Source organism: Telopea speciosissima, chromosome 2 (assembly GCF_018873765.1).
Source record: "Telopea speciosissima isolate NSW1024214 ecotype Mountain lineage chromosome 2, Tspe_v1, whole genome shotgun sequence".
Classification (NCBI taxonomy): domain Eukaryota; kingdom Viridiplantae; phylum Streptophyta; class Magnoliopsida; order Proteales; family Proteaceae; genus Telopea; species Telopea speciosissima.
Window position 1 is genome coordinate 45,221,981 of NC_057917.1, and position 12,970 is coordinate 45,234,950.

Consider the following 12,970-nt stretch of genomic DNA (forward strand, 5'->3'; position numbering starts at 1 on the left):
TCATCACTTAACAGCATAAAACTAATGGTAGGGACTAACTTGTCACTTTGGGGTCTAATACAGAAGGTGATTTGAGTATTTTAAAAAACCAGGGGGTGATTTGAATTTCGTTTGAAAACTAGGGGGTGATGTGTAATTTACCCTTTTTATTTTAAAAAAATGTTGAAATTCTTTTGAGAAAGTGAGATTAACTAACATTGCTCTAAAGATTGAAGAAAAAAGTCCCTTGCATCACTAGCCATACCCCTATCAAATATCTCCTTTAGTCCCCATCCCCCACCCTCGTCCCCACCCCCACCCCCACCCCCATCCCCAGGCTTTTCAATTTTCTTTTTTTCTTCACTTCTACTAACAGCTAACCAACTATTTAGGGGACTGGAAACCCTAAACCCCACCCCCCCCCCCCCCCCCAAACCCCACCCCTTTTATTTGGTGGTACTATATATTTTTCCTCTATATATAAATTCAAACCCCCATGCAACAAACCCATTCCCTCAAAGGCATAGTCCCAATTCATTCCATTCTCTATTTCAATTCCACCATGAGGCATACCATTTTGTTGCTTGGCCTTATAATAGTAGCATACTTCAGCGTAAGAGAAATGATGTTTTTTTTTTTTTTTTTTTTTTTTTTATCCATTATCCATTTTTTAATGTGGTTATTGTTTTCCTGTTTTATCTTTCCTATTTGATTGTTATTTTTACCCCATGAAATTGTAGGGTTTTCAAGCTACAAGTGACTTCTCACAATACTGGGAAGAGAATATTGGTCTTCCACACCCTCCACATTGGTTAGTTGAAAAAGTTCTCCATTAAACCTTCGTCAAGTATCAGTGTTTATGAAGCTTATGGAGAAAAATGAATTGGCTTCCAACCTTCATTCATTCTGTAAACACGCCAATATTGCTTGTTCTACAAATTCATTGGTGAAGAAGACAATGGATTACACATCCCTACCACCAATAGCCAAATGGAATCATGTCAAAGAGAAATATGATGAAGTTCCAAATGAAACACCCCTATCAGTTTCTAGCCAAGGGGGATTGCCGTATTTCCGGGAATCAATGGTGAAAAAGGGAAGTTTCATGCCTATCCCTGATCTAAGGGACCCAATGTCATATAAATCATTCTTGCCACGAACTCTGGCATCAAAAATCCCATTTTCCTTTGCCAAGATCAAGGAATTTAAGAAGCTTTTTGGTGTGGTGGATGAATCAAACATTGATGAGTATATTCGGGAAACTCTCAAGACATGTGAGGAGAGCCCTGTTCAAGGTGAGCACAGAACCTGTGTGACTTCTGCCGAGGATCTCGTCGATTTTGTTGTTGAGAAATTAGGGCATCATATACATGTATGGAGTACTGAGAGCATCGAAGGATCTTATGAGAATGTAACAATTGGAACTGTGAAACTCATCCATGGAAATGTCTCCGAACCGCCAGTCTTATGTCATAGCATGCCATTTCTATTTCAAGTCTATTATTGTCATGTTTTGCAGAATTTAAAAGTATATGCAGTTGACATACATGCTCAGAAGAAAGTGAATCATGTGATCATGGCATGCCACTATGACACATCGACCTGGAATCCAAATAATATTGCTTTTAAGCTATTGGGTTTTGGCCCAGGACTAATTGAAGTATGTCATTGGATAAACGAGAATGGACTGGTCTGGACAAAGACTCTCGGTTGAATAGCATTTGAAGATTTTATTTTCTTCCAATTCTCTTATTTGTGTTACATGTTACTGCTTATGCTATTTGAAAGATAAATAATGACCTATATATTTTCGCTTGCTTGTTATGTTTCTCAAGTTTCAATATTGTTGATTTGTTCTTCAGAAAGAAAACTCAGCTAACTCAGGCCTTATTGCACCCCCTACTACACATGACCAATCTAAAGTACAGGAGTTGAAAGTTATGGATCATAATTATAAACAAAGAACAAAAGAAAAATTACTCATTACCAAAAATAAATTGTGTAACTGATTCAACAACATGCTAAATATAGAAAGTAAAATTTACTTCATCTTAACCCCAAGGGGCAGCACAGTTGGTAAGGGACGAGGCCTAAGGAAACTGAAGGCCGGTCCTGAGTTCGACTCTGCCTCCTCCCCCTCTTGGGACCACCCACCTGAGAGGAAACTCCCTAATGAACATGGGGGCCCCAGTATCTCCTAGTTTGTATTTATTGCGGGATCGTGCACGAGCCCTGGGGGAATTAGTCGGCCAAATGCCGGACTCCTCCAATTCCAAAAAAAAAAAAAAAATTTACTTCTTCTTCATTCAAAATGACTGAAAATTTTGTAGTGACATGGTGAAATTAGTTTTCATATTTATTATGTTGTTGTGTTTGCCACACAATTGTTCTTGATTCAAATCTAATCAAACGGAGCCCTTTATTAAAACTATCTTTTCAGTTTTTATTAACAAAAAACACTTTTAGTCATTAAAGGATGACATTCAAAGGCTTATGGTTGGCACGAAAAAGAAATTGAGAGGGCATCTATAGGCATTCACAATTTTGGTTACAATAGAAATAGAGTGATGGGCAGTATGATAATTTAAACACGGGTACTCTAAGGTAGTGTTTGGTATGGATTCTTGGAATGCATTCTAGGTCGATTTCGTATTCTCGAGCAATAAAAACAACTATTTTTATCATCCCAGAATGAGAAATCAACTTGGAATGCAACACTGCCTAAGTGTTACAATCACTTATCCAAAAAACTTGAGTTGTTAAGGATGGTACAAGGCTTAAGGGCACAAAAGCTCAAGTTGCTAAGGACAACAGCAATCTAGATCAACATTAAGAGTAGGCAAAATGTGGCTTGTTGCATTAGGGGTATGGGTAATATTTGGGGTATTTGAGTTGATTGTGATGCTATCTTCATTATGGGCTAACTAACAATGCAAAGGGATAGTCGAAAATCCGTGTTCGATCCATGTTTGAATCCGTTTAGTGGTTTCCGAATCCGGAATTTTGGTTTCTGAATAATATCCGAATCTGTCCAAAAGATAATCAGATTCGGATTCGGATAGTTTCATTTTGGATCGGATAATATCCGGATAATTTACTATCTGATTGTAAAATGCGACTATCTGATTGTAAAATGCGATTAGTTTAATATTTTTGTTAAAACATATGATATATTACTGTATTACCCTTATTATAAACACTTTTATAACGATATTTTGATAATCGGAGTCGGTAATCGATAATCGGTAATCAGAGTCAAAAATCGATAACCGGATTCGAAAATCCGTAATCGATATAGGTCAAATTCGTATACTAATCGGATAGTTTATCGGATCGGATAATATCCGGATTTTCGATAAACTCCCGAATTCGGATATGATATTAGTTTTAAATTTTTTTCAGATATCGGATCGGATACGAATATGTCATTCGGTAAACGGATTCGAATTCAAATAGTAGTAAATCTTAGCCGAATCCGATCAGTTTACATCTCTAGGGCTAACAGGTTTGAATCCAAAGCAAGGCAATATAGAAGATGAATATGAGTAATTCTAGTCATAACTGTAATTACAAATGTGGTCTAGAAAACGAATCCTTGGACACCCACCTAGTTCTGCCATGTTAAAAGGAGATGTAGTAATGTGGCAATGTGGCGGTGTAGCAAAGGCAACTCCCATGGTTGGATATCTATAGAATGGCTTGGGTTGGCCACTTGTCAAATTTTGGCTTAAATTCAGTTACATACAGTTAGTTATACTCTCCTATCGTATACTTCAATTTATAGCCATTCCTGTATTAGCATGTCTCATATTGCAAAGAAAAAACTCCAGATTGATTTTGGGGTTCCACTTACGTTGCTTGATTTCTGATGGGTTTCCCAACTCCCATAACTCTAGATTTTATAAGAGTCAAATAGAATCGTTGTTGGAGTGCAACGGCTCATTTTCACAACACGGAATCGCCCCCACTAAAAACTCCATTCGGTTAAGATAGGTCATTGACCTATTCTTCAGGGAATATAGATGAGGCAACGTGGCCACATCTTTAACATCTCCCGCTTGGCCATGTTGGCCGAATGTACATTCTTAGCTCCCATTTCCAAGAACATCCATCATGACATTTTCATTTTCGTTCCCATTTCCAGGAACATTCATTATAAAATAAGATTTCCATTGTCATGACGAGGACCAATCAGTTCCTATTCCAGAATTAGACTTCTCTAGGTCCGATAAATATTTCAAACATTTAGTTCTAATTCTAGACTTAGGTTGCTCTAAGTCCCATTTAAATTTATACGTTTAGTGTAGGCTTTCGCACGAACTCCCTTTATGAGGGGGTCAACTACCATATCGCTCGTAGGTAGATAGGTTACTTTAATTTCACCTTTTTCTACTATATCTCGTATATAATACTATTGTATTTCTACATGTTTTTCCTTCAAGCTATTTGCCCCACTGTGTATCAAGTTTATTGCCACTTGATTATCACATAATTTTTCCACTGGTCCATTTACAAGATCCAAGCCAAATTCCATTAAAAATCATCTTATCCAAACTGTATGAGTAGTTGCCATACTACAAACAATGTACTTAGCTTATTGTGTGTCTTGCAACACTCCCTTGTTTCTTGCTACCCCAAGAAATAGTTGCACCTCCAAAAATAAATACATGACCAGGGGTGGACTTACAATCATCTCTATCACCTCCGAAGTCAACATCAAAGTATCTAATGACCTCAAGTCTTTCCTCTTGAAAACACAATTTCAAGTGTTTAGTTCCTTTGATATACTTCATAATCTTTTTCACTATTTCTCATTGGGCAGAGCCAGGATTACTTTGGTATCTACTTACCAAACCGACTGAATAGCCAAATCCGATCGTGTACACAACATAGCATGCATCAAGCTACCAACTGCATGAGCATAAGGTACATTCAACTTTTCCTGTCCTTCTTGGGGACATTGATATTTTGACAAAGTCTTTCCCAATACAATTGCAGTTGATGAAGGATTGTTATTCTGCATCCCGAATCTTTTCAACACAGAATTCAAGTATTTTTCTTGACTCAAACTGTTACATCCGTAACCTAAACCCTATTATTGTTGGACTTGTATGTAGGTGCGGAGCTCGATTATGTCCTTGGCCTATGGGCTATCACCATGAAACCAACATACAAGATCTTTGATCGTACCTTTAGTACACCTGTCGAAGAAAGGTTCCTTGATCGGGATCGAGGGAGGTTCGTGGCCAAATAGAAAGTATTTGATCATCCCCCATGTGCATGTGATGGGTGCGAGAGGCTACGAGCAAATCGTATGAGACCTCCCTTCCCGGATGATTGATGGTGAGTACTAATTCTAAACCCATTCATTTATTGTTTGGGCAATCAACCAACCATTGTTGTATTCCATGTGTGATAATTATGTGCTTTAAATATCTATTACTCTCCCCCCTGACTTGTATAGGACCCTTCGAAGAAGCCCCCTTTTGTACCTGGCGCCTGATACAGCAGGCACATGATGCCATGAGCAACCAGTACATCATCCGCCCAGTACCAATTACTCTCCCCCTAACTTGTATAGACCCCCTCGAGGAAGCCCCCATCCATTTTGACCTTCATAAGCCCCCTTTTGTACCTGGCGTCTGATACAGCAGGCGCATGATGCCATGAGCCGCCAGTACATCATCTGCCCAGCACAAAAAATGTTTCTCTGTGAAGCTAAGTTTGCCTTGGTTCAATCTTACCTTAGCCTAGGATTTAGACCTTGCCTATTTTGGTCCAAATGTGACCTATGTAGTCAAATTAAAACCCAAGACCGATAACCTAGGACCTATTTGGACCCTACCATGTTCAAACCCATTTTTGAAACTTAAACCACCCCCCAACCAAACAAGGCTTAGGATCCTTAGCTAAACAAGGAAAGAACCCAACCTTTCCCTCATTTCCCTCATTTCTAAACCCTAGAGAAGAGAGAGAAACATGGAGAACAAGCAAGGAAAGGAGAAGAAGAAAGAAGGAAGGAGAAAGAGGAGGGAGGAGAGAGAAGGGAGGATTCCACCTCCATTGAAGACCTACTTGAGCTCACCTCACTCTGCTAGCTAGCTGCCTCCATCCGTGGACCTTGGAGCTCATGGGAGTAGTCGATTGGAGCTCCACCTTAGCCATAGAAGCCCCTCCCTTGGCTGTTCTAGCCAATTACTTGGTAAACTCTCCAACCTATGTGAATTCATATTCAATGCCTACCTTGAATTGATTGGAGTCTAACCAATCTCTTACCAAACCTTAGGGCTTTTCATTCGAATAGTATTACCTATCTAATTGGATGCCTAGAGCATCAATTGAAACCCTATAATGGACTATTCTCAGCTCTTTGGCTTGAATGACATGAAACCCCCTTGCAGCCATTCAATTTTATGGATTTAGAATGTAGGGAATCAATCCTTGACTTGTGGATCCTAATTGGATCAAACTTATCGATTTGATAGCTTTTTTGAAGGCCTTGATACCTCCACATTGACCCCTGATGGCCCCTTGGTCATTGACCAAAAGTATGCTCAAGCTTATGCCTAATTGCTGCAGTTCTGGCTTAGGCGGATGATGGCATCATCCACCTAGGCTACAGAGCATCGTCTGCCTAGGCCATTCTATGCTGTTTTGGAGTCTCAACTCTGGGACTTCAACCAAACCCTTTTTTACCTATTGTACCCCCGTGTAATGGCATGTTAGGCTGGCATACATGTACAAAAAGGGCGTGCACTACACGGGGGCTAAGGACATCTATACTTTGACTTTGTGAATGAATTGAATGTTTGAACTATCTTATGGCATGTTTTTGCATTAGGCAACAAACTAGTTGTGCATATTGATGTGTATGAATACTATACATGTTAAGATACTAAACATTCCCTATACAAATGGACTACTTGGATGAGATGAGGCGCACCTTATAGCAGCAGCAAAGGGAGTTCGCGGATTATATGATGACCCGTTATGAAGCCGATGAGAGGGCGACAGCCAACACCACACCCCCTCCACCCCCAACACCTGTGGTGGTGGCTCAGCTGGCTCATGTGCAAGTGGATGTTACAAGAATCATGTAGAGGTTCCAAAAGATGAGGCTCATGGAGTTCTCCAGGTCAGCTAAGGATCCATTACACTAGGTTGTATGGATCCGAGAAATGGAGAAAACCTTCTCGGTGATTGAGTGTACGGAGGACTGCAAGATTCGATGTACCATCTACATGTTGAAAGGCGAAGTCGATGATTGGTGGAGGTCAACACAACCCAACCTTGTTGTTACCCATCCTAACCTTACTTGGGAGCAATTCAAGAAGGCTTTCTTTGAGAATTATTTTTTGGAAAGCTACCGGGAGAGGAAGGCGACGGAGTTTATGAATCTCACCCAAGGATCCACATCGATCCTTGAGTATCAGCAGAAGTTTGAGGAGCTATTCCACTTTGCTCTCACCCATTTGAAGGAAGATGTCGAGAAGGGAAAGAGATTCGAGAAGGATTTGAGGCCGGGAATAAGCTCGATCTTGGTATCGCATGGGCCCCAAATCTATTCTAAGATGGTCCAAATAGCTAAATCCATTGAGGATAGGCAAAAGAATCCTATCTTACTCAATCGGGACAAGGCAAAAGGCCAACCACATCATCATTTGGCCGAGAACCGAGCAAATTCCCTTGAGCATCTTACTCTAGCTATGCACTTAGGTATTATAAGCGCATAGATCCGGTTCAACCCAATCCTCAGCCTCAACTTTATCCACCGGTGGTTCCATACGGTGTTACAACTGCAACAAATATAGGCTTGCATTCAGACCTAGCCTTGCGTATCACGAACTATAGCTCAACCTTCAGCTTCGCAAGCCTCTCATGTTATATCTATTGGTCGACCTCCATTGCCTGCCCAAGGTAACAAGATTCTAGCCCAAGCTTACATTATGTCCGATGTCGAGGCTGAGGCACCACCTGGAGTGCTGACAGGTGAATGTTTGCATTCAATAGAAGTTGTTTATGCTCTTGTATCATGTCATCACATTCTTGCATGGTTGTTTTTGCATTGTTGCTTGTTCTCCAGGTACTATTTTCATTGCATCTATTCCAGCTTATGTTTTGTTTGATTCGGGTGTTTCACACTCCTTTGTATCTCCTTCTTTTGCCAAGAAGATGGGGATTGCCCCTAAGGGTCTGACTCAAGGTTTGGCTGTCAGCACACCGACAGGGAGTGTGGTCAGCTTAGACATAGTTTATGAGCTGTGCCCTATATATATATGCGGATGGGACATGAATGCACATCTCGTGGAGTTAGATATGAAGAACTTTAACTCGATACTTGGTATCGATAGGTTGGTAGCCTATAGGGATAATCTTGCCTGTACGGAGCAGGAGATTGTTTTCAAGCCTCGTGATGGAGGAGAGTTCACCTTTTAGGGGGATAGAAAGAAACGGTCCAAGAAGCTTATCATCTTGGCTCTCCAAGCCAAGAAGCTCATGGATCACGGGTATGAGTGCTACTTGGCCTCTATGACCAATACAAAAGCGCAAGTAAAATCCTTGGAGGAGATAAGGATTGTGAAGGAGTTTTCCGATGTCTTCCCTGATGATTTGATGGAGCTACCCCCTAACCGGGAGACGGAATTTGTTATTGATCTACTGCCCGGGGCTGCACCAGTATCGAAAGCACCATATCGGATGGCTCCAACTGTGTTGAAGGAATTACAAGTCTAGCTTCAAGACTTACTGAAGAAGGGATTTATTCGACCAAGTGTGTCTCCTTGGGGACCACCTGTTATCTTCGTCAAGAAGAAAGACAGGAGCATGCGGATGTGTATCGACTATAGAGAACTGAACAAGTTGGCAGTCAAGAACAAGTATCAACTGTTGAGGATTGATGACTTGTTCGATCAGCTTCAGGGTGCTAAAGTATTCTCCAAAATAGATTTGAGGTCTGGGTATCATCAACTGAAGATCAAGGAGAGTGATATTAGCAAGATAGCATTCCGATCAAGCTACGGTCACTACGAGTTTTTGGTGATATCTTTTGCATTGACCAAAATGCCCCAGCTACGTTCATGGAATTGATGAATCGAGTTTTCCAGGACGTCCTAGACAAGTGTGTGACTGTATTCATTGATGACATCCTAATTTACTCCAAATCAAAAGCGGAGCATGCGGTGCATCTCAAGATGGTATTACAAAGATTAAAGGAGAAAAAGTTATATGCAAAGTTTAGCAAGTATGAGTTTTGGCTTTCACGAGTGATTTTCTTGGGCATGTGGTTTCAGCTGAAGGGATTAAAATTGACCCAGGAAAAGTAAAGGTTGTGATGGAGTGGGAAGCACCAAAGAATGCGGGTGAGATCTGTAGTTTTCTGGGATTGGCCGGTTACTATCGGCGCTTTATCAAATTTCTCATGAATATCTGCTCCTATGACCAAATTGACCCGAAAGGGAGTAAAATTTGTTTGGTTTGATGAGTGTGAAAAAAGCTTCGAGGAATTGAAACAGAAGTTGAGTACGGCCTCGGTCTTGACATTACCTGATGGCACAGGAGGGATGACTGTCTATAGTGCTGCTTCAAAATTGGGATTGGGATGCATGTTGATGCAAAACGGGAAGGTTGTGGCCTATGCTTCGAGGCAATTGAAAGACTATGAGAAGAACTACCACACTCACGACCTTGAGCTGGCGACAATGAGATTTTTAGTGATCACAAGAACCTTAAGTACTTCACGCAGAAAGAACTGAACATGAGACAGAGGAGGTGGTTGGAATTGACGAAAGACTATGCCAGTACGATCCACTACCACCCGGAGACGACGAATGTGGTGGCAGATGCCCTTAGCAAAAAATCACATACTGTATCCTTAACGGCTCTGACTTCATGCGAACGGTTAATTGAGGAAGCTCGACGGTTAGATCTTGAAGTGTTGATTGATGATACTGTGGTGTCCTTGGCAACTCTCACTGTGCAACCATCCTTGATTGAGAAAATTAAAGAGGCACAACGTACAAACCCGGAGTTACAGGAATTGTTGGATAAAGCTCAAACCAAGGATGGTTGCACAGTGAACTCCAATGGTCTAAGCTCATTGAGTTATGTTGAACTCAGACTGTTGGATAACCTGCCAAGTGTTGACATCTCCACCTAACACTACTGCACTGCACAACTTTAGAAATTGGAGATGATTAATCAACAAATGTTGATTGTGGTTTTTGGATAGAGCACACCATGTGTTCGATGGGATACCTCAACTATTGTTGCTGTTTATGTTTTTGAATTAGGTTGTACGAGTCGGACCAAATAAAATAATCATTTCTAGCTCCGAGCATTACCTCAACTATGATACTTACTTGGTATTCCCCACACCCCACCCCACCGGCCCACCCCCGGACCTTTATCCCCTGAGGTTCGCTGATCAGTACTGTTGTACGGTTCCTCTCATAGGGAGAGCTGAAATGACCATTCCACCCCCTGACCGAACACACTGCCAGGATAAGATCCACCCCCTTTTGTTAGAGGCACTAGGCATCCATACCGGGGCAGGGGAACCACAGGTGATAAAAATTCGCCCACGCCCACCATAAAAAATAAAAATAAAAAAATCATCATAGAGCAACAGCCTAACCAGCCAATATGACCCCGCACCGATATAAACAGGCCAACCAAGTCTCAGCTGTGAACCACTGCGCTTACCTCAGTGAGATTAATAAACATCAATATTTTGTCCATTGAATCTCAGTGCAGAACCAGCTCCCAAGAGGAATCCATTAGTTACTTTTTACACATTCACAATTCCCAGTATAGCAAAGAGTGACAAGAATCACAATCTTAAAAAGACAAGAAAAAAAAAAAACAGGGGTATGAAATGGCCTTGTATAGCCAATCTGAGAGCTGAAGAACACGGTACTTCCTTTAATACAAACTGAAACGCCAGAATCAGCGGCATTAACAAACCACTGTACAACCCCCGCATCAACTTAGAGACATCTAATGAGGGTATAAAACATAATTAAAACAAAAAAAAATGTCAATGACAGCAAGCTATACCCTGTATACAACCCTAGTGCAAAATCTTCTTATGTACTTCTAGATTACACTGAAAATGATGATAAAAGATCACCGACCTCGCACACAAGGGGGCTTCAGAAAAAAAAGAAAAAGAAAATCGAACTCGAGGGGGTTGTCGCCGCCGATGCCAGAAGAAACACACCGCATTAGGGAAGTCTCTCCCCCACCCACACTGGAAATAAAGAGTAGATAACCAATAAAACTGATTACTGAACCCTGCAGACACCACCTCAATGCATAGCTTCCAATAATTGTTAGCCTTTTGGAATCTTGTTGACCTTTCTTGTTTCTTTCCCCGTTTTCACACCGACACATGCATTGGAGGCTATAGGGTTCAGCCAATGCTTTGGCGGAGGTTTGCCAACTTTTACCTAGTTGTAGATTTTTACCGGCTTCTCAAATGTATGTCGATTCTGCAAAATTTGGGAGACAATGTCACTACGGTGGTAATGGAATGGTATCTACCAACTCTTGCACCCTCTTAGCAATCACATACTAAAAAAGAACAAAATATTTCATGCCATCTGCTCAAGTTGTCGCTAATCAATAAACCAAGATCTTGCCCTTTACCTGATTGGCCGCATAAGCCCTTTTAGGAGCACTGTCAGAGTGCTCCAGTCCGAGATATTGCTCCCAAGCTCCATAAACATCTCTTCTCTGAAGTTGGAATCATAAAAATGTAAACTCACCAGAAATAAAATGGAGGATGAAAACAATGCATATTAGAAACAAAGATTACAAATGGTCCTACCTGAAAACGACTGGATACAATGTCAGAATCTTGAAGATATTCAGGACGACCCAATGACAGAAATGCAAACTTCCACTGAACAATAAGAAAATAAGAATTTATACATTAGATGTGCTCAGAATAACCAATTTTCTAATATTATGGACATCTGATTTGTTGATGCGCAGCGATTTATGATAAACTACACTTTCAACCCCACCCCAACCAAAACCTACCAAAAAAGAACAGGGGAAAAGAGACGATGGCTCCACAATAGTAAGACCCCCACAAAAATGAAGTTTATGATCATTATGATGCTTAGTTTCTTGTGAGGAAGATACCAATATGGATGCCACCTCAACATCCAGTCGTAACAGTTGTCTAACACCCAAATCAGGCAAAACACTCAGATGAACCTCTTCTCCTCAAACTTTTCAGTTTAAAGCTTTTCTCTCTCATGGCCCCTGTTAGACCACCACCTGATGGGGTCCAGGATGTGTGGAGAGGTAACACTAAGCCGGTGCAGTCAAAAGTCATCCACTAGACATATCTCTAACAAATAAAAAGTAAAAATAATAAAGAACGAGAAGGAAAAGATACCTTTGCAAACTCCTCATCTGGGACCTGCAATTTCTTCTGTATACGCAATTTAACTTCAGCTAAAGTTTCACCTTCATGAATGATCAAGAAAAAGGGTTCTCCAAAGTTCTGAACCTGCTGTTGAAACCAAAAATTTTAAATATAAGAACATTTGGCCAGTTCATTTTATTCATGAATGAGCTTCATCAGTCGGCAAAAATTTCTACACTTCAAACAATAGTGTGATGGTTTGAAGATAAAATCTAAAATTGTTTACCATCTGGTTTTGGGAAGTATCTTTTGTGAAGTGGTAAACATGAATCAAGCGATCATGAGGACCAAGGTTTTTCTCTTCTTCGGGAATCTGCAGTAACAATAAATGCTTAGTACCTTCCAACTGTACCTTCAATTTGCAGTGAAAACATCAGTTTAATATCTTAAAGCACATGCTCCAACTTGTTTAAAAACATGTAAGCAAATCTGGCTGAAATTATGAAATTGAGGTTTAGAAACTCCCACTTTCTTATTGGGGGAGGGGTGTCAGGTGCACTTTAAATACCAAATTACAAATTTTCTTCAAGCAAAACTATCCTTTTCCACCTCAGA

General features: G+C 40.7%; 2 protein-coding genes across 7 annotated transcripts in view; one reads left to right on the plus strand and one right to left on the minus strand.

Moving 5' to 3' along the window:
- The first annotated feature begins 838 nt into the window (after positions 1-838).
- LOC122650754 (polygalacturonase-1 non-catalytic subunit beta-like) lies at positions 839-1,693 on the plus strand. The gene has a single exon (XM_043844141.1). The coding sequence runs from the start codon at positions 839-841 to the stop codon at positions 1,691-1,693; it is 855 nt and encodes a 284-aa protein (XP_043700076.1).
- Positions 1,694-10,850: 9,157 nt separating this feature from the next.
- LOC122650179 (ubiquitin C-terminal hydrolase 13) overlaps positions 10,851-12,970 on the minus strand; it is a 48,749-nt gene continuing 46,629 nt past the window's right edge. For 5 of the 6 annotated variants that reach the window (XM_043843505.1, XM_043843504.1, XM_043843501.1 and 2 more), the window contains exons 28-32: positions 12,642-12,728; positions 12,386-12,502; positions 11,807-11,881; positions 11,626-11,712; positions 10,851-11,468 (exon numbers count right to left, since the gene is read on the minus strand). In XM_043843505.1, coding sequence (XP_043699440.1) covers positions 11,427-11,468; positions 11,626-11,712; positions 11,807-11,881; positions 12,386-12,502; positions 12,642-12,728 — 408 coding nt within the window. In that variant the 3' untranslated portion in view covers positions 10,851-11,426. The remainder of the gene's footprint in view (positions 11,469-11,625; positions 11,713-11,806; positions 11,882-12,385; positions 12,503-12,641; positions 12,729-12,970) is intronic. The other variant, XM_043843503.1, reaches the window with a different exon arrangement.

Coding starts and splice junctions, on each gene's coding strand:
- LOC122650754 (XM_043844141.1), top strand. CDS start 839: ATGAAGCTTATGGAGAAAAATGAATTGGCTTCCAACCTTCATTCATTC.